Source organism: Hevea brasiliensis, chromosome 6 (assembly GCF_030052815.1).
Source record: "Hevea brasiliensis isolate MT/VB/25A 57/8 chromosome 6, ASM3005281v1, whole genome shotgun sequence".
NCBI classification, from domain to species: domain Eukaryota; kingdom Viridiplantae; phylum Streptophyta; class Magnoliopsida; order Malpighiales; family Euphorbiaceae; genus Hevea; species Hevea brasiliensis.
This window is the reverse complement of record NC_079498.1, coordinates 89,461,033-89,486,653: the sequence shown is the minus strand read 5'-3', so window position 1 is coordinate 89,486,653 and position 25,621 is coordinate 89,461,033. Positions and strand designations below refer to the sequence as shown.

Here is a 25,621-nt window from a genome sequence, read left to right as displayed (position 1 = left end):
TTTTTAAAGCCTCACATGTTGTTTCATGATTCAGGTTTTCTATTTATATCGCTTCAGTGTCGAATCAGGCGATATAATCTCTCAAAGATTCACTCTCATATTATTTAATTTTCTAAAGATCAGCGGACATCTTTTTTGGAGGAATAAAAGAGATGAACTTATTCTTAATCCGGTGGCGAGCTGTTGGAAGTTTTAGATCAATTCAAGCCTGAAGCGTTGGTACTATTTTTGCACTAGCTAGATCAGCGTTGTTAGAAATACTCAGCAGAGGAGGTAGTCATTCATATTTTAGAGCATTATTGTTATTCGAAAGTTCACCGTGTGGTTCCTCGGGTTTGTTGTCCCATTATATTTATCCAGCACCGATAATTTGAATTTTGATGGGAACTACTCGGCTAGGATTGGTCTAGACAATGGAGACTCATCTTCTAGTCTGAAGTTTTCTTCCTTCACCTGTTTCTAGTTCTTTTGTACTACTTTTACCAAATCCCAATTTATCTTTGGTCACGGTAACTCATCAGACTGCTCCTCTTGTTTGCTCATTGTGACCCGTTCATTTTTTCTTCCTGAATTATTATTTGTTGATCGGGTGATCTCCTATCAGTTTTACTCTGATCTGCTTCTATGACCCTTCCTGCTTTTGGGGTAGGTGTCCCTGCTGGGGCACTGGTCCCTAGGATCAACCTTTTGAGGAAAAAAATTTAGGCCTTTATCTCTTAGATGCGCTAGTACACTTGATTTAGTGCCATCCCTTGGAATCTAGGATGATGACATTGTGAGGTGGAATTTGTGCATCAGATAGGAGTGTAGACGTGGCTATATTTTGGATTATGGATGTCACAGGTGGGTCTTCTCCTAGTGTAGGGGTAATGGAAAGAAAAACACAAACAATTGAGAAAAAATTAGGGCTAAAGATCAGAACTTGTTGTAGTAAGAAAAAATGTTTTAAAGGAGAAGGAATGATCTCAGATGTAAGTTTTCAGCCGATAATCTGAGTTTTTCACAGATGGAGCCACTAATGCTACCGGAAGTCCTAGGATCCTGGTTCTGGTGCCATATAAACCTGCAATAAGAGAAAAGATGAGGTGGATGGCCTTCTAGCAAACCACTTTGATGCTTAAGTCAGATATTTTGATTGAGAGTATTCAGAGAATGTTTAGAGAGCTAATAATAAGAATTGCAGAATGAGTATGCATACTTGTGTCTGGTCACTTGGTTGATATTTATAAGCTTTTTAGGGAAATAGTTGTTGCTTCATCTATGGAGATGATCTTGGTTGAATTTCTGAGATTGTCTCTATAAAATCCGCTCTTTACTTGATTGTTGGCATGATTATTGCTCGGTCCATGAGATCCAAGCACTGCTTGATTATTGGCATAGTTGCTACTTAGTATAACTTTCGTTCGCCTTGTTGGGCAAACGAAGGTTTTGTTTGGTATTGTTTCTATTCAGCTCATTTGACTTCTTGACATCTAAACATTGTTTAACTTTTTGACTATCATGTTGGACATAATTTTGACTTTTTGACTGACACGTTGGACATAAGTTTGATTATTTGACTTGGTTTTTAGCAAGTAGTATCAAATAATAATAATAATAATAACACCAAAAAGATATTGTTTATCAATATCTTTTTTCGTATTGATTTATATTAAATACAAAGCCACATAACAAACATTATAAAATATTTTGTTAAATTAATAGATATTAAATAATAAAAATGTTCAAATATTTGTAAATATTTCATATAATTCATTTACTATACTAATTTTATTAATTTCTTACAATAAATATTAATTAATTTTTTATTTAAATATTATTATTTTAATTTTTTTTATTTTATCATTATTTGCTAAATAATTGTCTAAATATTTGTCATCAAACTGATCACTACTTATGGCAGAGAGAGACAAAAATAAATAATAATAATAATAATAATAATAATAATAATAATAAGTAACTAGTCGCTATTTAGGGCCTCGTCTAGTAGTTGGATGCTACTCTTAATAGAGTTTGGCTAACTTTTTTTTTTCTTTGACAATCTTTTTTTTTTATTATTTTTTTATTTGGTGGTCGCTGGTCATGGTAGAGTCTTGTTGTCTCCCTCCTCCACCTTAGCAACACTCACCCCTCTTTGATAAATACTTCTCAAGTCACCCATTTTTGTTTTTCTTTTTCACTTTTTAAAAGCCATAATTTTTTGGGGACAAAAAAGCCCTGATATTAAACCCATTTAGACCATTCTTTTGTAAAAACAGGAACCACATTGAGGAAGCATTGAAGCAGGAAAGGCACAAACCCAAATAAAATATTTTGTGCGAGGTCTAAAATTTCAAGCCTATTCAGATTACATAGCTACATTGGAATTGTAAATGATGCCTTGTTATTGGATATGTCCAAAACATATAGGCTGGGGATCTTCCCCAAGTCCATACTCATCATCCTAGTGAAGTTGTTATTCATATTTGACACCATCAAGCTTCTCAAGTTCAATTGTTAGGAAAAATGTTGCACTGAAAATATTATTGTTTGATAGAATCAGTACCTCCAAATTGGCACAGTCCACGAATAGACTTCCAAGCAACTCTCTTGAGAAATTATTATTGGACATATCTAGCAACTCTAGTCCTTGCATCTCACCAATTGAAGAAGGAATGTTACGGTAAGAACTATTCCTTGACATGTTTATATATGATAGCTATATTTGGGAAGACCATCCTCAGATATCTGACCCATGATGTTGTTGCTTGAATTTTCAAATTTACGCAACTCATGCTTGAAATCCGGCAGCTGAAAGATTTCCTTCAATGCATTGTTCATCAAATTCATAATTTTTAACTTGGACTTATTTTGTAAGATCCAACTAGGGAATGTCCCAACCAGCTGATTATGAGAGAGATCAATAAAGCATATGTCATACTGGTAAAGAAGAAAGTTAAGAAATGTTTTAGTTTGCAAATTCAAGTTGCAATTTGGCAAGTCGATCAACTTCAGTTGAAATCTTGGAAACCAGGTAGGATGTTTTATTTCCAATTTTAACCTACTACTTCCAGATGATAGCTGAAATATCCCAAGTTTTTAATGGTTAGCCAAAGTGCTAAATGAGAATAAGCCTTCGAACTTACTACTAGAAAGAAACAAGTATTTGAGTGATGTGAGTTTAGAAACAACAAATTGTTTATTGCCACTGAACTGATTAAATGACAAGTCAAGAACTTAAAGATTAGTTAAGTTGCCAAGACATTGAGGAAGAGGGTTAGAAAATTGATTACTACGGAGTCCCAACTCAATGAGACTTTTCAATCCACATAATCCTATAGTAGTAAAAAAAAGAATAAGATGTTGGAATAACCACCTAAATATTAAAACTTATAATATTATTGACATATGATAATATGTAATTGCTACCCAAATATTATGACTTGTAAAATTTGACTTTTACGGCAATTATTTAAAATTAGAATTCTCCAAAATCTCTATTAAATATAAATAATTTAATAAAATTATATTTCTTAATAAAATAAACTAAGAATTTGAATAAAAAATAATTTAACTAACTAAATAAAATTTTTTTATGTCTATATTACATATAAAAATATGAAGGGGAAAAATATTAGTTTTGTCTAAATTATCCTGCATTATTAAAATTAATTACAATTATATTTTTATTATTTGAATTAATTTTAAAGTTTTTATAAATTTAAAATTTTTAATTTTAGAGCTCATATAAGTTAATTTTTAATCCTACTTACACATAACATCAATTAAATATAAAATTTTATAAGATGTAATTAAGTAAAATAAGAAATTAAATAAACAAAAAATAAAAATATTATTAATCTATCTATTATTTATAAAAATTAAAAAAAAATTATAGTGATAGATAAATAATTCATTGCCAATAATGCATATTAACAACAATAATGTATTGCTAATCTATATAATTTGTCGCTAATACTATTTAGCAACAAACAGATATGTCACTAATAATTTTAACAATTTGTGGCTTCTAAACATGATCATCGCTAAGCATTAAGCGACAAAAACTTTGTCACTAAATTCTTAATGATGCCTATCCTACAGTGTATTATTTTGTCACTAATAAATTTTAGCGACGAAATATCTGTCACTAAATACCTTATAATTTGAATTTCTAATATTACAGGAATTAATATAAAGTAAAATTTTAATAATAATTCTACCTATACTAAAAAAAATATTATAATTCTTAATATAGTAATTATATAATTATAAACCTTTAATTATTATTAAATTATTAAAAATTATTTAATTCATTTAAATAAAATTAATAATAAAACATTAAACATGCAATATTATTCTTATTAATTTATTTTTTAATTTTTTTAAAAATTCTTAGAAGTTAAAATTTATTTGTTTACGTAGTTTTAGAGTTTATATAAATTTAAAATTTTTATTCCTATTTGTATTTAAATTCTATTTAATTAAATTTTTATTGTAATATAATTTAAAATAAAATTTTATAAAAATTACCTTCATAATTTATATTATTTAAAAAAGGAACATATTTTATTTCTATGAATTACTTTTTTAATAAATCCGAATAGATTTTTTATCTCCATCTTATATTTATTTATGTAAAAATATTTTTATATAATATATATTTGAATTAACGTAAAAGAACAAGAAAAACTAATTTTTGTCCGCAAAACATATGAATTCTTTTAATAAATTTTTTCTTTTAATTTAATTTCTAAATTCATTTAAAAAATTTATATATATAATTCACATGTGTGTATATATATATATGATGCAACAAAGGAAAAATATTATAAAAAATTCATGTTCGTTGATTTATAAAAAAATATTTAATCAGTATGCAATATATATAATAAAGTTATATGAGTTTAAAATTTTTAAATAATATATAATTATTTACAAAGAATATAAAACAAATTATATATATAAGAAAAAAATGTAGATAGATAAATATATATCATTTAAAAATTAATAATTAATATAATATGCTAGACTTGAGTTTAATTATAAAATTAATATAATCAATAGGACGATTAGAATTTATAATATTGATTTTTTTTTATTTTAAAATAGTACATTATTAAAATTTTAATAATATTAATTTGTGTACATGTAAAAAAAACAATTTTTTAATTTTTTTAATGCTATAATTTTATTTTAACTTAGTAAATAATAAATACATATAAAAAGAATTAGCAATTATACTTTGAATACAGAATTGTTATTTCAATTTAATACATTTATATTTAAATATAAATACAAATTGATATTTTTAATTTGAAAAGAGTCTAATTTTCATATGAATACTAATATTATATCGTTTAATAAAATTTTTATTTATTTGGATTCAATAACTTTTTTTTGCTAAAATTTGATGTTTATTTTTAAAAAAATAATTATAAAAAATATAATTTAAAAATAATTATAAATTAATTTGATAAAATATTTTACTGTAAATAGAATAATTGTTTATATATTTTTTACTATAACCATTCCAATTAAAATAATAATACACTAACATCAATGTTTTTTTACTCTATCATCATCGATTTCTTTTTTTATATATATATAAAATATTTTTAATTATTAATTTATTATTTATAAATAATCTATTAGTGTTAATATATTTTCAATTTTATTCTATTAGTGTTAATATATTCTATATTATAAGAAAATATAAAATTATATAAAATATTACATATCAAATAAAAATGAATAATATTAATGCATATTGATATGGTGTACATAATTAATTTATCAAATAAAATTAAAAAATCGAATAAAAAATAACATTATATGAAACTATATTAAATTAAATTTATTTTACTATTACATGTGTAAACTCTTAAACAGTGTTAGAAAAAGTTTGAAAAACTCTAATTATATATGTTTTATAAAGGTTATAAAATGTTAAAAAAACTAATTAGCTTTGATAAATTCAATACTTTCTTATTGAAGAAATTTAACATCAAAATATATGAATCAACAAAATACAAATAGTTAAATTTATATATTTAGAAAACATTTACAATTATAAAATTATATTATACTTTCATTAATATACTTTTATTTTCATTTATTAAATATAAAAATAAAAAATACACATATAGCATACATGTCCTGAAAAAAGAAAAATTATATATTATCAAATAACAATCAATATATTATAATAATATTATATCATATAAAAGATTATATATAAAAATATTAAATAATAGATATATACAATGACTACATAAAATGTACATCAGGCATTTAAGAACTACTTATATATAAATGTGTGAAGGAGGGGAGCATTGGTTTTACTCAAATTATACTTTATTTTTAAAATTAATTATAATTATGTCTTTATTATTTAAATTAATTTTAAAGTGTATATAAGTTTAAAATTTTTAATTTTAGAGTTAATATAAATTTAAAATTTTTAATGCTATTTATATTTAACTTCAATTAAACATAAAATTTTATAAGAAGTAATTAATTAAAATAAAAAATTAGTAAATAAAAAAAATTGATCGTATGCATCTATTTTTTTCAAATTTATATTTACAATTAGTTATTTATTTTATATATTTAAAAATATTTTATTAGTTATATTATTTTTGTAAGTTAATTTCCATCTAAGATTTTTTTTATTGAAATGAAACAATATAATAATTTTTATAAAATTATTAATATTAATTAAAATTAAATATTTTAATGACTATAATTTATAAAAATGAAAATAAAAATAATATAAATCATCCAAAGGTTATTATTAAATTTGAAATTTTTTAAGTGAACAACTTAAAAGAAATTTTATTTAATTTTAATAAAAGATTAATACAAAAAAAAAAATCATTAAAAACAATTAAATTTAAACCTAGTTAATTTATTCATATGTATATCTATATTATTACAAGTGTGATTTCTTAAAAATTGTTATCATAGAGGTAGCATTATACTCCTTATAAAATATTATTTCTTGCATTAATATTAAATAAAGGAGTAATATTAATAATATATTAATTAATTAGATTTATATTTATATTATTACACAATTAATGTTTTTCAATTTTTATTTTTTTAACATTGAAAATAGTAGTGTTTATTTTTCTTATTCTTTTGAATAAAATGAAAAAAAAAATAGGAATTGAAATAAAAAATATATTGTAAAAACCAAATTGTATTGGATTAAATTTATTTTATTATGTCAATATAGTTCTAATTTTCTATTGATAACTGAATTAAAAAAATCATATTATACTCAAACCTACGGAATACTAAATAAAAAAATAATTAAAACTGAAATAAATTTTATAAAAATACTTTTTATGACTTTTTTAGAAACATAATATAATTTTAATATAATTAAAATTTAAACATGTAATACATTGCAATAATAAACTATATACGCTACAATATATACGCAAGTATGTACGAGGATCAACTTTTTAAACTAATAAAAATATTCTTATAAATATCAATATTATAAATTTTTATTTTTTTCCTTTATAATTTTATTTTTCAAAAATTATTTTCAAAAATTTTGTTGTAATTTTTAATTTAAAATTAGAATTATTTTTTATTTAGAATATGCATGACTAAATTTATATTTATATTTTAATCAATAATGTATTTATAATACATATAATATAATCTATAATTAAAACAATAAAAGTACTTATTAAATATATTAAATAGATTTTAAAATTTTTTTTTATTAAACCGTGTGATAGTTTAAAATTTCAAGATACCAACATAATAAAAATAAAAATTTTACAATAATGTAAATATGTAGTTTCATTATACAAATTAACATTATTTTAAATTATAAAAAATTAAAATAAAATATATGCAAATCAAACTATTTTTTTTAAGTATAATAATAGAGTTTAAATAAATTAAATTCAATGGGCTAATTATATTTATTATTAATTTATTTTAATTTTTAAAATTTTTTGCCTATTTATATTTTTAAAACTATTATTATATTTTTTTATTATATTATGTTTAAGTTTATAATTAATTTAATATTATATGGTAATAATATAACATATAATTTTAAAAAAATATGATTAAATAAAAAATAAATTTTAAATTGAGAAATATTTTTATTTATATAATTAATTAAAATTACATTAAAATTAATATTTTAATTTAAATAACTAAATATAATATTTATAACACAATGACAATATTATATAATACAAAAATTTAATATAAAATTGAATCATGAATTTTTATAACTAGTATAATAATGTACAATGCACTTTTTGTAAAAGAAAAATAGTGATAATAAATTTTTATATAATTTTTTCTGTAAGGATAATTTATCACTATTAATAAAGCGTTTAGTTTAACTTATAAGTCAATTAAATCTATTTATTAAAAATAAAAAATTATAAATAAATTAACATTGATTTAATTTATAAGTTAAAAAATTATTTAAAATAAATTGAAAATCATAAGATGGTCTTATGACTTATCTATTTATTTTAAAATTATTTTTTAATTAAATAAAAAAAATTATATTATTTAATAACTTTTAAAAATATTAATGTTATCCTCATTTTAACAATCGTAACATTCAATTATTTATTATTTTGTCAAAAAAAATTTTAAATATATTTTAATCAAATTCTTAAATAATTAAAATTAATTTTAAATAATTAACTATTCATTTTTCAACTGACTTATAAATTAAAAATAAAATTTTACCTATATTCTCCCTATCCTTCCCAATTAGAGGAAGTTATTTCAACAAAGTTAATTACTCAACAAAATTGCAGGCACTTGCTGAAACACAAATTAAAAATCTCACAAAAAAATTTTGTGGGAATGAAGAAAGCCAAATTTGAGATTGAATCAATTACATGTGGTAGGGACCGTGTACACATATTTGCATCTCCTGCTTCAGCCTCTTTGGACACTCTACAGTTACACTACTAGGAAGTGGAACTGTAACCTTTCGTCAACTAATAAATAACACAATTATTAGCTTTCTTGAGCCAATTGATTGGCAGTTGGACAAAACCGTTAGAGAGAGAAGGACAAAAGAAATGTTGGGTTGCTGCAGGTTCACCTTCACACGAGCTCCTTCAATTGTAAACAACGGAGGAAATAGAGGTGGGTTATCTTGCAAAGCAGAAGCCCCGCAATTCAATGTAAATAATGGAGACCATAGCAAGAAAAAGAAGGTGGTCATTGTTGGCTCCGGCTGGGCTGGTCTTGGTGCTGCTCATCACCTCTGTAACCAGGTCCTTTTTCTTGCTTTCTTCACTCTTTGTTTTGGATATATTCTATTAATCATAATCGAGGTCGTTGAAACTTGTGTAGGACAAAACAATTGATTTATGGTTTTGAATTGGGATTCTTTAATTTCAGGGTTTTGATGTTACTGTTCTTGATGATGGTAATGATTTTGGCAATCCAGATGATGTTGGTATCCAAGGTATATTATAATCCCCTTCTCTCTTTCCAGCCTTCCCCCACTTTTTTGAAGGGAGAACCAGTGAACTTTCTGTTACAAATCCTCTGCTTGATGAAGTTATTAATAAAAATAATCATTATTGAGTAATAATTTTCTTTTCATATTCTGTAATGCCTCATTGGACTTCTGTTCAGCGGTACTTGAGTTAGTTTTCAAGGCTGTGACTCTACTATCGAAAAGGAAAGAAATTAGAGAAGCCATTCAAATGCTTCTATCAGGCCTCTACTGTTCATTGTTTTCCGTAAATTTCTTTGGTAAAATTGGTTCTGACTAGGACTCAAAATCCAAGACCTTGTAGCCTTAAAATGAATACTGCGCTAAAAAGCTCATTGGTGTTGTTTTCAGTATTTTTATAGCGTGTAAATTATATTTTTTTCATAGATTGAGTCTAATTTTTAATTCTGTTATTTTATTTAGGTTTTTGGAATCCCTACCAAAACATATTTAGCCTTGTCAATGAACTGGGCATCACGCCCTTCACCAACAGAATAAGGTCTGCACTTTATTCCCCGGAGGGATTGGAGGTAACTGAATTTATTTGAAACATTTGAGAGGAAATGAGGAAAAGTTTCATAATCGTAAACATGCTTGACTGAAAGAACTTGCTTTCCAAGTGTTGATAACTCTGTTTCTAGTAGAATGAATTGGAAATGTATAATATCTTGTCCATAGATTTATTAAGCATAAGCAGGTGGCTTTGAAATGTCTTAAAAGATCTGAAGATCATTCTGCAGGTTGAATTTCCAGTATTCCAAGATCAACCTCAATTGCCTACCCCATTGGGAACCTTATACTATACACAAGTATGCCTTGAATTATATTTTTCACGTCATATTTCTCTATCATAAAAATCTAATAGGACTTGCAAAAATTATCTTCACTGAGTTATGTGCAGTTCACAAGGCTTCCATTGGTGGATAGATTAACATCACTTCCTTTAATGGCTGCAGGTAAACTCTTCCATTTGAATGTGCATTTGATTTTTAGTGGGCCGCTGTTTTACTAACAAATACCTACTTAGTCACTATGCATTGTTTCTTCAGCCTTCTGCCAAAAATCCATTGCTACACAGCCAGTGGTGGATCCAGAAATATCGTCGATGGAGGCAATGCCTGCACACACGCACACACACATATTGTTGTCCCAAAGAAAGTGACCAAAAGGGGAGTGAATTGGACATTTTAGACAAATTTTCAGTCATTGCTTAAAACTTAATGAAAAATTGTGGCTAAGCACTTCTAAGTGTGTGTAGCTTTGTTTTCACATATAGTTCATTGAAAGTTGTGCAGCGTAGTCGTGTTAAGTCAAAGCATGAAAATAGTTAACTAAAATTTTCATAGGTTAACTAGTTTCATGAGATAGAAAATTTAGCTAACGGAACTAGTTAACTAATTTAGCTACTGTCTGATTTGATTTTGAAAATTTGAGTTTTTGAAGGAAAGCTATAAAAATTATTTTGACCATTCAAAAACCTTAGGAATGATGTAAAAACACTTTCTAAATACTTAAATTTAAAAAGAAAATTGATTTTAGATCTTCAGTGGCATAATCTCTCCAATCTTATACAATAGACTTAAGAATTTAATTTCTATCCTATTTCTTCATGGACTTTGATTCATCTTGTGTTATACAATATGATAATCTCCTTTTAAATCAGCCATTTCAATAGAATAGTCCTTCCATCAATGTCTTTGCACATCATGACCTATAAAATCACTTCAAATAATATACACAAAGGGTTAAGGTATATTTCATTAAGTTTTGCTATCATCAAAACCAAGCTCATTGTAGCTTATAGGGCTTGCAATCTCCCCTTTTTTGATAATGTCTAAACTTAATGAATCTATGAAGATCATAAAGATTAAATTGTATAACTATCTACATATGTCATGTATATAAGAACTTGCTTTGAGACAAGCTCCCCCTATATGTATGCGCACAATAATTTAAAATGCAATAAAGTTGAGGAACTACAAAATAGCTCCCCTCAATCTAATGTTTAAGTCATACAAAAAAGTCATATATCAATCACAAGTCAATTATAAAAGATCAGCATCATAACTTCATTTACTTTCCAAAATATAAAAGTGTCCAAAATATCCATATCAGAATATGAACCATATAACTACTGAACAAAATTAGTTAATTAAAAATGTGCCCAGTTAACTAAAAAACATACTGTCAATTAAACACATGTAAATTTTCTCCCATATTTTTCATATTTTCTCCCCCTTTTTGACATCAACAAAAAGAAACAGGGAAGAAAACAAAGGAACACAATTTTAAAAGTCATAAAGTAAATGTTGAAACCAAAAGACATAAAACATCTCTAAAAATCTGAAGGCTTATCTTTGCTGCCAAGGATCCTGCCACTCCTCCTAAGTTGAGTAGGATCAACAACTTTGGGTTGTCTCTTTTTCTTTGGAGGGGCTTTTTCAAGTATGGTCATTTGGATTCTTAGAGGAATTGGTAAGACTGATTTTCAAGCTTGCATTTTGGTTCTTCTAGGACCATATTGCAAAGTTAAAGAAACAGATTATTCAAGTATTGGTTGAGAACTAGTAGAAACAGGGTTTGGTTGATCATAAGATGGGTCTTGTGACTGCTCATCTTTCTTGTTGCCATCATCTCCTATCACCTCCCCTTGACTGGAACCATTTCTGCTTCCACTTTTCTCATTCTTATTGCTGCTGTTGCTTTTAGTATGAGATGAGGAAGTTTCATTTGATTTTTCCTTATCGGATTCTTTTTCTTCTTCTGATTTTCCTTCTGTAGTATCTCCCTTCTCATCATTTTTCTCTTTTTCTTCAACCTCAGCTTGCTTACTTTCTTCCTTTCCCTTCTTATAAGTTGCTACATTCTCTTCTTCTTGTTCTTATTCTATTTTAGAAATTTTTACTCCACTTGAACAAGCCTCCTTTGCATTGCTAGTACTAGCAGTACCATGAGGGTAGCTTCCAAAGTCTCCAAACTTTCCAAAAGATTTCACCAAATAACTTTTGGGCAACCTTTTTCATGAACCATTCCCACCTATCCATTCTATTAATCAACATATCCATCTTGACATTTTGCTCAACCATAATTCCTTGTTGTAATTCATGAGATTTTTCCAAAATATTCAAATTCAGTCCACTAATTTCCTTGATTTCAGTCATCATATGCATATTTGCCTTAGCCATTTCACAAAATCTAACATTTTCACTTCTTTTTCTTTTCCTTCTTAGAACTCTCCCTTTCATCTATCTTAGAACCTCCTTTCAACTTACTTACTAGAATATCATATTCTGTTTCAGAGTATGATTCTGATTCAGATTCAACTTCAATCTCAGTTTCTTCATCTTGCTTTTTCTCTCATTTCTTATTTCTTTTCCTACCATCATCAGCCTTGAAGATCTCCTTAATAGGAATAGTGTTGCTATACTTCTTCTCTTTGCTTAAATCAACTCCCATAGCTTGAAATACAAGAGTTAAAGGCATAGCATATGGCAATTTTCGATGCTTACTAAACTTGGTAATCACTTTGAAAATCAAATATGGCAAATTAAATTTGATTTTATTAACCAAATGCCACACAATGCATAGATCAAGACTATTAGCATATGAATGACTACCACTTCTAAGATTGAGCAAGTATCTAATGAAGGATTGCAAAATCCTAAAATTTCGAGGGACTAGACTAATATTAGTTATTTCATTTTCAGGTGTACCCTCTGGAAATATAGACAATTGAAATGCCTTTTCATTATACCCTTCAAACTTCTTAGCTTCTTTGAAAGTCCCAATCTTTTTTCCATCATTAGGAAGGTTTAATGCAGAGGCTATAAAATCAACATCAATAACCTTACTCTTCTTCTTAACCTTTACACTAAAGCTTTCTCCTTTAACAACTTCTTTCATACTTCCATAAAATTCTTGAATCAAATAAGGATAATAAAATTCATTCAATTTAGAAAATTCCATCCAGCCTTAAAAAGTAAATAGATCTTTGAATTCATAAGGCAAACCAGAGAAAGAATCCCATTTAATGTACCTTGGTTCGAAAATGTTCTAGCGCACAAAGAGTTTTAAAACAAGGGCCTTCTTAACTATTTTCTTTTTCTTGGAAGGTTCAGACCCAGCAACACCCTTTCCTTTCCTCTTTCTCATTAGTTCTGTCACTGTCTTTGTTTGCTCATCACTATCCTCAACTTCAGTCCTTCTTCTCTTTCTTTTTCGGATCTGCCAGCAGCCTTCATGGCATCACCCAAGAGTTTTCGAGATTTGTGAGTCACTTGCTTTACCCTTGCCATTGATTTTTGAAGGATTTCAGAGAAAGGTAATGTTTTAAGGAAGAATAGGTTATTAGCATTTAGGAATTTTGAAGAAAAATTGGGAATTTTTGGTTTTGAGAGAAATTTGAGTTTCTAAGATAATGGAGAATCAATTTGCAATAGAAAACAAGGAAATCTTTAAGAGATTGATTGAAAAGATGGGTAGCAGTTACCAAAAATATGAATAAAATTCAAATTTTGAAAATGAAAACTGATTTTCATAGAGAACGGGGAAATTTCTTTTTGCCAAAAATCATTTTTACCCTTTGAAGATACAAAAGACACTTAACTTTACTTAGGGGTATATTTGTCAAAGGAAAATATAAAGAGAGCGAAAATACCCATTAGAAATAAACTGATTATAAAACAGGCGCATTTTCTCAAATATATACAGAAGCAAAATTAGTTAACTAATTTTGAAACCCAGTGGGCTAAATTTTATACAGGTATAAAACTAGAAAACTACAGTGACAAAATAGTTAATTAAAAACACATATACACAAAATATAACACTAAAAACATATTCAACCAAATTAAGCAGCAAATTCATATCAAATGTAGCAAATATCATTCAATAGCTTCACTTATGCTAAGTTTCCTTCTAATCCTACAAAAGTTTTCCTCATTGATTGGTTTTGTAAAAATGTCTGCAAGTTGTTGTTCTGTAGGAACAAACTCTAACTCAGTGTCACCATTGTGAACATGATTTCTAATCTCTATGTGCTTTGATCTAGAGTGCTGGATTGGATTTTTGGTTATGTTGATGGCACTAATATTATCACACCTTATAGGAACATGATCAACCTTTATACCAAAATCTTCTAATTGTTGCTTCATCAATAGGATTTGGGCAACACAACTTCCTGCAACAATCTATTCTGCTTCAGCAGTAGTAAGAGCTACAGAAGTTTGTTTCTTGCTATGCCAAGACACTAAGGCATGACCTAGGAATTGGCAAGTACTCGAAGTTCCAACAAAGTCAGAATCACTATAACCAACTAGATCAAATGTGTCACACTTAGGATACCATAAACCAATTGAGTGTGTGCCAATGGGGTATTTGAAAATCCTTTTAACAGTAATTAGATGATATTCCTTAGGACATGATTGAAATTAAGCACATAAACATACACTAAAATGAATGCCAGGCCTAGATGCAGTTAAATATAAAAGTGAGCCAATTATACCTCTATATAGTTTTTGATCAACATCTTTACTTTTTTCATCCTTTTCCAACTTGATGGTAGAGCTCATAGGAGTTCCAATACTCTTCAAATCATCCATCTTGAATTTCTTTAGCATATCTTTGATGTACTTAGATTGATTAATGAAGATACCATCATTATATTACTTAATTTGTAGTCCAAGGAAAAAGGTGAGTTCACTCATCATTCTCATCTCAAATTCATTTTGCATCATCTCAGAGAAGCTTTTGCATAAAGAAGCATTAGTAGCACCAAAAATAATGGCATCAACATAAATTTGAACAATAAGCATATTATGTTTGTGTATTTTTGTGAAAAGTGTGTTGTCTACTTTTTCTTTTTAAAAACCATTTTCCAAAAGAAACCTACTAAGCCCCTCGTACCAAGCTCTAGGGGCTTGTTTCAATCCATATAAGGCCTTAGTGAGTTTATAAACATGATTAGGAAATTCATAGTTTTCAAAACCCGGTGGTTGTTTAACATAAACTTTTTTATTAATATAACCATTTAAGAATGCACTCTTAACATCCATTTGATATAACATGAAATTCTTATAGTATGCAAATGCACATAACATCCTAATAGCTTCAATTCTAGCAATCGGAGCAAAGGTCTCATCAAAATCAATACTTTCCTCTTGATTGTATCCTTGAGCTACTAGTCTAGCTTTATTTCTAATAACATGCCTTTTATCATTCATTTTGTTCCTAAAAACCCACTTAGTACCAATGATAGAATGATCTCTAAGTCGAGGAATATGTTTCCATACTTTATTTCTCTCAAATTGATTGAGTTCTTCTTGTATAGCAAGAATCCAACTCTTATCACTTTGAGCTTTATCATAAGACTTTGATTCTAATTGAGAAACAAATGCAACATTACTAAAGTATTTTCGAAGTTGAGCTCTTGTCATCATCTTTTGTGAAGGGCTATCAATGATGTCTTTCTTTGGATGATCTCTATTATATCTCCATTCTTGAGGTAGGTCATTATGATGTGGTTCATCAATTTGGAGTCTTCAATAGGTTAACTTTGTTGCTTTTGAGTCTCATCCCTTTTTGTTCCAAAAGTTCTACCTAGTTCATCATCATCATAAACAATCTTTCTTTCCAGGAGTTGTTAGTTTCATCAAATATAACATGAATAGTTTTTTCAACTAACAAAGTTCTCATATTAAAGACTCTATATGCTTTGCTATGTATGGAATATTTAAGAAAAATACTCATTCGATTTTACATCAAACTTTTTGAGGTAATCGTTATTGTTATTCAAAATGTAACACCTACAACCAAATGCACAAAAGTAAGAAATGTTAGGCTTCCTCCCTTTCCATAACTCATAGGAGGTTTTTTTAAGATTGGTCTAACCATTGCTCTATTCAAAATATAGTAAACATGGTTTACGGCCTTGACCCAAAAATATTTTGGAAGATTGTTTTTACTAAGTGTTATGGAAAGTCAATCACTATATTATTTCTCTGTATATTCTATATTCTGTATTCCTATTTAGGATTTCTTATTTAGGATTTCTTCCTAATTAGTAGAACACAATTATAGGAATCAATTGTATATATATACCCATGTACAGATTAATTGAAATTAAGGAAAATCATCTCTTTCTACATGGTATCAGAGCAGGTCATCTATTTAGGGTGACTATTTGTTCTTACCACCCAGCTCAGGAGAGACCTTGGCCGCCGACCGGCCGACCGTCCCCTTTGATCTGGTCGTCGTAATCCAAGCGCGTGAGGCTCACGCGCCCAACTCAGGTTCTCGCCGTTTCTTCACTCGCCAGCGCGTGGAGGAGCATCCGCCAACCGTTTCGATTCCGATCAGCATCGCCGGCGTCGCCTCAACCCCCTCATTCCACCACTGTGTGTTGTTGCCTGATCCAGTACACCATTAAAGGACTTTTGAGGTTTGACTCTCAAATCTTATTTCGGTATTTGCTTGATTTGTGATTTTGGGTTATTTTGCGGCTGTAAGCACTTTGGATTAGCATTTCAGTTAGTTTTTTTTGTCTCAACAAATGACAGACAATAAGAATGTTATTTCTGATGTGATTCCGGTGATGACTAAGATTACGGAACACAAACTTAATGGTTCGAATTACCTGGAATGGGTAAGACTGTTAGGGTCTATTTGCGTAGCATTGATAAGGATGATCACCTTACTAAAGACCCACCTACTGATGATACAAGATAAACTTGGCTAAGGGAGGATGCTCGATTGTTTTTGCAGCTTCGGAACTTGATTCATAGTGAGATAATTAGTTTAATTAATCACTGTGAATTTGTTGAGGAATTGATGGATTACTTAGGTTTTCTGTATTCTGGTAAAGGGAATATCTCCCGTATTTATAATGTTTGTAAGGCATTCTTCCGTGCTGAGAAAGAGGATAAGTCTCTCACGGCTTATTTTATGGATTTTAAATGGGTATATGAGGAATTTAATGTATTGTTGCCTTTTAGTTCTTATGTGAAAGTTCAGTAGGCCCAACGGGAGCAACTGGCTGTTATGAGTTTTCTTGCAGGCCTTCCTTCAGAGTATGAAACTATTAAATCTCAAATTTTCTCCAGTTCTTAGATTTCCTCTTTGCATGAAACGTTCACACGGGTCCTTCATACAAAGAGTACTCAATGTTCACAGCCTGCCAGTAGTGCTCTTATTAGCCGTAATCCAAATGGACAACAGGGTAATAGAAGAGGAAGTAGAGGAGGAATTACAGGCAACAGAGGTAATCAGCGTAATGGGGAGGCTAGTTCTAATCAGGACTCCAGAGGAGTCGTTTGTTATTATTTCCACGAGCCTGGCCATACAAAATATAATTGTCCGCAACTTCAGAGGAAAAATCAGTGATCACAGATGGCAAAGATGACAGCAGAGGATTCTACAGTATCTTCCTCTGAGAAAACTGTTTTGGTATCTAAAAAGGATTTTGCACAGTTTTTCCAGTATCAGGCATCTCTAAAGCCTAACAGTTCCCGTCACTGCGATCGCTGAGTCAGGTAAATCCACTACATGCCTTGTGTCTTCCTCATCCAAATGGGTTATTGATTTTGGTGCGACAAATCACATGACAGGTAATTCTAGTCTTCTTTCTGCTTTCAGTCAAATCTCACTTCCTCTACTGTTACTTTAATTGATGCTTCTACTTTTTGTGTCATGGGTTATAGAACTGCGAACCTGACTTCGTCAATTTTTTTATCATCTGTTTTGTGTCTACCAAAATTCTCTTTTAATCTACTTTCTGTTAGTAAACTTACTCGTACCTTAAATTATTCTGTTTTCTTTTTTTCTGACCAGTGTTTGTTTCAGGATCTTACGACAAAGCAGATTATTGGTAGAGGACATGAGTCAGGTGGTCTCTACATTCTGGAAAATCATGTACCGCGGTTGCTTGTTTGCTCAAGTACCTTAACACCTCTTGAAGTTCATTGTAGATTGGGCCATCCTTCTTTGTCTACAATGAAGAAGCTGTGTCCTCAGTTTCAGTCTTTATCAGTACTAGAATGTGAGTCGTGTCCGTTTGCAATCGTTTGCCTTCTGTGTCTAGAGTCAATAAACGGGTTTCATCCCCTTTTGAGTTAGTTCATTATGATGTTTGGGGTCCTTGTTCTGTTACTTCTAAAACTGGATTTCGTTATTTTGTTACTTTTGTTGATGATTACTCTTGTGTTACCTGATTATATTTAACGAAGAATCATTCTGAGTTGTTTTCTATCTTTTGTGCCTTTTGTAATGAAATCAAAACTCAATTTAATATTTCTGTGCGCATATTAAGAAGTGACAATTCCAAAGAATATTTTTCAGCACAATTTCAGTCTTATATGACACAAAATGGCATTCTTCATCAGTCTTCTTGTATTGATACCCCATCCCAAAATGGTGTGGCCGAAAGAAAAAATCGGAATTTTCTTGAGGTAACTTGTGCTTTTCTTTTTCATATGAAAGTTCGTAAATACTTTTGGGTGGATGCAATTTCTACGGCATGTTTTTTGATCATTCGTATGCCGTCTTCTGTCCTTAATGGGGATATTCCTTGCACTGATTTGTTCCCTGTTGAATCTCGTATTTTTTGTTGTACCTGTTTTGTGCGTGATGTTCGTCTACAAGTTACTAAATTGGATCTGAAGTCTCTCAAATGTGTCTTCCTTGGGTACTTCCGGCTCCAAAAAGGGTACCGCTGTTTCTCTCCTACTCTTAATCATGATCTTGTTTCTGCAGATGTCACATTTTTTGAGTCCACTCCAATCTTTCCTCAATCATCTGTGTATGAGAGTCAGAGGAAGGAGGGTGATCTTTTAATATATACTGTCCAACCAATGTCTAGTCCTCTCCCACAGCCTATTCCTTCTGTCTCTAAATCTACTCGACCTCTCGTTGTTCATATTTATTCTAGGAGATTGGAGATTCCTGACTCAGATCCTCCACCAGCTACTTCGTTGGGAGATCCTGTACCTCATACTGATCATGATTCTGACCTAGACTTACCCATTGCTCTTCGTAAAGTTAAGCGTTCATGCACTTACCTTATCTCTTCTTTTATTTCTTATAATCAATTGTCTTCTTGTTCTCGGTGTTTTTTTACTTCTTTAGACTTTGTTCCTATCCCTAATACTGTTAGTGAGGCACTGTCTCATCCTAGTTGGTGTGCTGCTATGAAAGAGGAAATGGAGGCTTTAGATGCTAATGGTACATGGGAACTGTTGCCTTTGCCCACTGGTAAGAAAGCTATTGGTTGCAAATGGGTATTTACAGTAAAGGTAAATCCTGATAGTTCTATGGCTAGGTTAAAAGTACGCCTTTTAGCAAAAGGATATGCTCAGACATATGGGGTTGATTACTCTGACACTTTTTCTCATGTAGCTAAATTTACTTCTGTTCGCTTGTTTATCTCTTTAGCAGCTACATATGATTGGCCCTTGCACCAATTGGATATCAAGAATGCTTTCCTTCATGGTGATCTTCAGGAGGAGGTGTATATGGAGCAATCACCTGGGTTTGTTGCTCCCAGGGAGTTAGGTAAAGTTTGTAGGCTTCGGAACTCTCTTTATGGCTTGAAACAAAGTCCTAGGGCCTGGTTTGGGAGATTCAATGAAGCAATACAGGAATTTAGTATGCAAAAGAGTAAGTGTGATCACTCAGTATTTTATAGGCAATCTGAGGCTGGTCTAATTCTCCTGGTAGTCTATGTGGATGACATTGTCATCACTGGGAGTGACTCTGCAGGTATTTCATCTCTTAAAACCTTCCTCCAAACCCAGTTTCAGACCAAAGACTTGGGATTGTTAAAGTATTTCTTGGGTATTGAAGTTATGAAAAGTAAGAAGGGTATGTTCTTGTCTCAAAGAAAATATGTCCTCGATCTATTGACAGAGACAGGAAAATTAGGTGCTAAGCCTTGCAGTGCACCAATGACTCCAAATTTACAACTGTTAGCAGGGGATAGTGAGCTGTTTGAAGATCCAGAGAGATACAGGAGATTGGTAGAAAAATTGAACTACCTTACAGTCACTTGTCTTGACATTGCTTATGCCATTAGTGTGGTAAGTCAGTTTATGTCTTCCCCAACTGTTGCTCATTGGGAAGCCTTGGGACAAATCTTGTGTTATCTGAAGGGCGCTTCAGGAAGAGGTTTGTTATATGGTAATCATGGGCATTTGAATGTTGAATGTTTTTCAGATGCCGACTGGGCTAGATCTAAGATTGACAGGAGGTCAACTACTGGATATTGCATTTTTGTTGGAGGAAATTTGGTGTCTTGGAGAAGCAAGAAGCAGAGTGTAGTTTCTCGATCTAGTGTTGAATCGGAATACAGAGCCATGGCACAATCAGTATGTGAGGTAATGTGGATACTTCAATTACTAGATGAGATAGGTTTTAAGACTCCCTGCCTGCAAAATTGTGGTGTGATAATCAAGCTGCTCTCCATATTTCTTCTAATCCGGTTTTAAGAGATAGGTTTTAAGAGACGCAAGGCACCTTCATTTCCATGTTCAATATCATTCAAATCAAGCAAATATACCATTTCACTTCTAGATGCAATGAACAATGCATGATCATCATCCAAACTTCTAATCTTATAATGTGAAGAATTAAAAATAACTTTGTAACCTTTATCACATAGTTGACTTACACTAAGAAGATTGAATTTCAAACCTTCAACTAGTGCAACATCTTTATGCTTGGATTCTTCCCAATGGAGCCACTGTCAATGATGTAAGCTTTGCCTTTGTCACCAAATCTCATATGTCTACCACTTTTTATGGTAAGGTTTGAGAATTTTTCCTTGTCTCCAATCATGTGCCTTGAGCGAGAACTATCAACATACAACTATTCACATTCTTGCTTACTTCGAAGGCATACCTAAAATTAGTTGATTATTTCTTAGGTACCCAAGCAAATTTGGGTCCTTGGGGGTTAGAGACATTAGAAACTATTCCTTTAGGTGCCAATTCTTTTTCACCTTTAAGGAACCTTTTCTTATGGGACAATGACTAACTATATGACCATTTGGATTACAATAGACATTTGATAATGAAAAAGATGAATCTTTTACAAAGAAATTTTAAAAATTTTTGTATTTGCCATAATGCATGAATCCATCATAACCAAGACTAGATTTTTAATTTGATAATCTTTGAGAACCAAGTAAAGTATCGAGAATTTGTTTGCCATTAGTGAATTTAGCTAAATCATTTGTCAAATGTTCTACCTTGGCTTCCTAAATCTTGTTTTTATCGATGAGTTTTCACAAGTAGTTTTTGAATCTTCTAACTCCTTTTTCAACTCATCAAATAAAAGCATTTGATTTTTATAAAACTTGTTCTTTTGCATAGCAATGCTCATAGAAATATTTTCTGATCTTAAAGAAGCAATTTCTTTGTTTGAAGAAGATCTTTTCTTATAAATTTTATATTCTTCATATAATTTGGCAAATGCATCTTCATATTCTTCAATACTAAGAGATTCAGAATTATTTACCTCATTGTTGCTTTCTCTTTGGTGAGTTGTTCTCTTCTAGAGCCGTGAGACAAATGTGTGCAATCTCCTTGTCATTTGAGTTGTCACTTGATGAGTCATCACTATCTTTCGAACCAGCAACTAATGCTTTCTTGCTCTTATCCTTTGAATTCTTCTTTTTCAGTTTAGGACAATTTGGCTTGATGTGGCCAGGTTTGTTGCATTCAAAGCATTTGATCTCACTTTGATTCTTGCTTTGTTTCACCTTTGGGAGAATACTTCCTTAGAAATTTCTTATATTTTGAACTTTCTTGAATCTTCTTGCAATCATAGCAATATCATCTTCATCACTTGCAAATGGATCTTTATCTAGTGTTTCTGGAATAGGTTCTATTAAATGCACTCCTAATATAAGTCTTAGTACTGTTTTACATATGCCTAGCTTTCCTATTAACCTTCTGTCTGTCAGTTCTATCACAAAAACTCTTAACTATAAAATTGAATTTTTTTCCTACCCACTGTGTATTTCAGGAGTTGATAACTGGGAGAATGATTAGCAGTGGTAGACTGCAAGATGGGCTATATTTATTGAATGATTGTGTTGATCAGGCCATGTTGGGATAGTTTATGGGTGTTGAGGAAGAAATTATCCAGTGGCATAGGAGACTTGGACATCCTTCATTTACTATTTTAGAGAAACTTTATCCTCTTTTGTTTAAGAAATGCAAAACTAAATTGTTAGTATGTGATCCTTGTGAGTTTGCCAAACATACTAGACAATCTTATCCTACAATAAATAATAAGGCTTCAGTTTCTTTTATGACTATCCATTCTGATGTGCGGGGGCCTGCTCAAACTGTATCTTTATCAAGTTATAGATGGATTGTGATCTTTATTGATTGTTGTAGTAGGTTAACTTAGGTATATCTGATGAAAGGGAAAAATGAAGTATTTTCATGTTTTCAGTAGTTTCACAAAATGATTAGCACCCAGTTTGATGCTCATGTTAAAATACTGAGAACTAATAATGGCACAGAATATATGAATGGAGTTTTTCATGAGTATTTAAAGTCAAATGGAATTTTACATCAGACTAGTTGTGTTAATACTAGTACTTAAAATGGGGTGTCTGAAAGAAAAAATAGGCACTTACTTAAGGTTGTTAGGTCTCTTATGTTCACAATGAATATTCTCAAACCTTACTGGGGGGATGCTATTCTTTCTGCTGTGTATCTTATTAACAGGATGCCACTTCAGACCTTGGAGTTTCAAGGGTCCTTTAGAGGTTTTGCAAGGTAAAAATTCATATATTATTCCTTCAAGGTCTTTGGTTGTGTTTGCTTTGTTCATCAGCCTTGTAGAAAGAGATGATTCTTATTGATTTCAATTAATCTGTACATGGGTATATATATACAATTGATTCCTATAATTATGTTCTACTTGTAGAAAGAGATGATTCTCATTTATTTCAATTAATCTGTACATGGGTATTTATATACAATTGATTCCTATAATTGTGTTATACTAATTAGGAAGAAATAATATAATGATTGACTTTCCATAACGTTGGAGCATAGATGTTAATCATGCCCAACTTGTTACAAATAAATATCTGAGATGATCACAAAGTGACAATCAATTCATCTAGTAATTGAAATATCCACATTACCTCACATCAAGACACCAAATTTCCTTCAACAAAAATGCAAACATTCAACATTCAAATGCCCATGATTACCATATAACAAACCTCTTACAAGATTTGTCCCAAGGCTTGTAGTTCAATTTTCCTACCAATCTGATCTTCAAATAACTCACTATTAAATTTGGAGTCATTGGTGCACTACAAGGCTTAGCACCTAATTTTCGACATATTTTCTTTGAGACAAGAAAATAAAAATACTTTAATAATCCCAAGTCTTTGTTTGGAGGAAGGTTTTAAGAGATGAAATAATGATAATGTCATCCACATAGACTACTATAAAATGATCACACTTACTCTTTTGCATACCAAATTCGGACTTTGTTTCAAGCCATAAAGAGACTTAGATCACCATGAAGGAAGGCATTCTTGATATCCAAAGAGATAAACAAGCTAAGTTTAGCTAAAAGTGTCGAGTAATCAACCCCATATGTACATATCCATACCCATTTGCAACCAATAGCTTTCTTACATGTACCATTAGCATCTAAAGCCTCAATTTCCTCTTTCATGGATGGGAATAGAGTCTAAAGAAGTAACAAAACACCGAGAACAAGAAGACAATTGATTATAAGAAACAAAAGAAGAGATAGAATAAACATGAACAATATTAAGATATCATCTTATGATTGAGAAAAATGGAGTGGACTCAAAAATGTGACATCAACAAGATAACGATTAAGAGTAGGAGAGAAACAAGAAGACACATTTGAGAGACTTTGGATCCAATTTAGTAACATGAACATCACGAAACAAGTACAACAAAAATACGAAACAAAAATTTTGTAATAAGGAATATCCCCATTAGAAGGCATACGATTGATCAAAAACATAAAGTGTTTAGGAACAAAGAAGTTTTTCTTTCGCCACGCCATTTTGGGATGGGGTATATGAATAATGCCATTTTGTGTCATATAAAAAATATTCTTTAGCATTGTCACTTCTTAATATTAATATTAAATTGAGTTTTGATTTCATTACAAAAGGCACAAAAGATAAACAACTATTCTTCATTAAATATAACGTAATCATCAACAAAAGTAACAAAATAAAGGACCCCAAACATCGAATGAACTAACTCATGATGTTTTGCCAACTTCTTCATGGTAGACAAAGAAGGATGACCCAATCTACAATGAGCTTCAAGAGGTGTTAAGGTATTGGAGCGTAAGTTTACTAGTAGATTAAAAGAAATTTGGTAGACACAAAATGACAAAGAAATTACCCATAACACAAGAAGTAGAACCATAAAGTAGATAGAAGACTAATCAATAACCCATTTGGATGAGGAAGACACAAGGCATGTAGTGGATTTACGTAGGCTTTAGAGATGTTTTCCTCACAATTATATTTTGTATGGATAACAAATGACTCCTCTTGAGTTCCATTAATTCCTCCTCTACTTCCTCTTCTATTATGTCCATTTGGATTAATGTTTCATGCAAAGAGGAAATCTAAGAATGAGATTTAGCAGAAAACTCATAAAACTTTCACATCGTAACTAAAAGGCAACAATACATTAAGTTCCTCATATAAAATCCATAAAATAAGCCGTGAGAGACTTATTCTCTTTCGAATGCCTTACAAACATCATAAATACGGAGATATTAAATCTAAGTAATCCATCAATTGATTAATTAAACTAATTACCTCACAAACAACCGAGCATCCTCCCTTAGCCAAGTTTGTTGTGTATCATCGTGGATCTTTAGTAAGGTGATCATCCTTATCAATGTTATTCCACAACCATTAAGTTTGTGTTCCGTGATCTTAGTCATCAATCACATCGAATAACATTCTTATTGTCCGCCATTTGTTGAGACAAAGAAAACTAATCCAAAGACAAAATAATCCAAAATCACAAATCAAGCAAATGTCCTTTAATGGTGTGTGGAATGAGGGGATTGTGGTGAGAACAAATAATCACCCTAGATAGATGAATACCATGT

General features: G+C 30.1%; 1 protein-coding gene across 2 annotated transcripts in view; it reads left to right on the top strand.

Annotated features, from left to right (window-relative positions):
- The first annotated feature begins 8,934 nt into the window (after positions 1–8,934).
- The window catches only part of LOC110650347 (uncharacterized), a 31,111-nt gene continuing 14,424 nt past the window's right edge, over positions 8,935–25,621 (top strand). Inside the window, exons 1-5 of one of the 2 annotated variants that reach the window (XM_021805288.2) lie at positions 8,935–9,257; positions 9,385–9,451; positions 9,908–10,014; positions 10,225–10,293; positions 10,386–10,440. In XM_021805288.2, coding sequence (XP_021660980.2) covers positions 9,060–9,257; positions 9,385–9,451; positions 9,908–10,014; positions 10,225–10,293; positions 10,386–10,440 — 496 coding nt within the window. In that variant the 5' untranslated portion in view covers positions 8,935–9,059. Of the gene's footprint in view, positions 9,258–9,384; positions 9,452–9,907; positions 10,015–10,224; positions 10,294–10,385; positions 10,441–17,136; positions 18,519–25,621 lie in introns of those variants that run through there. The other variant, XM_058148605.1, reaches the window with a different exon arrangement.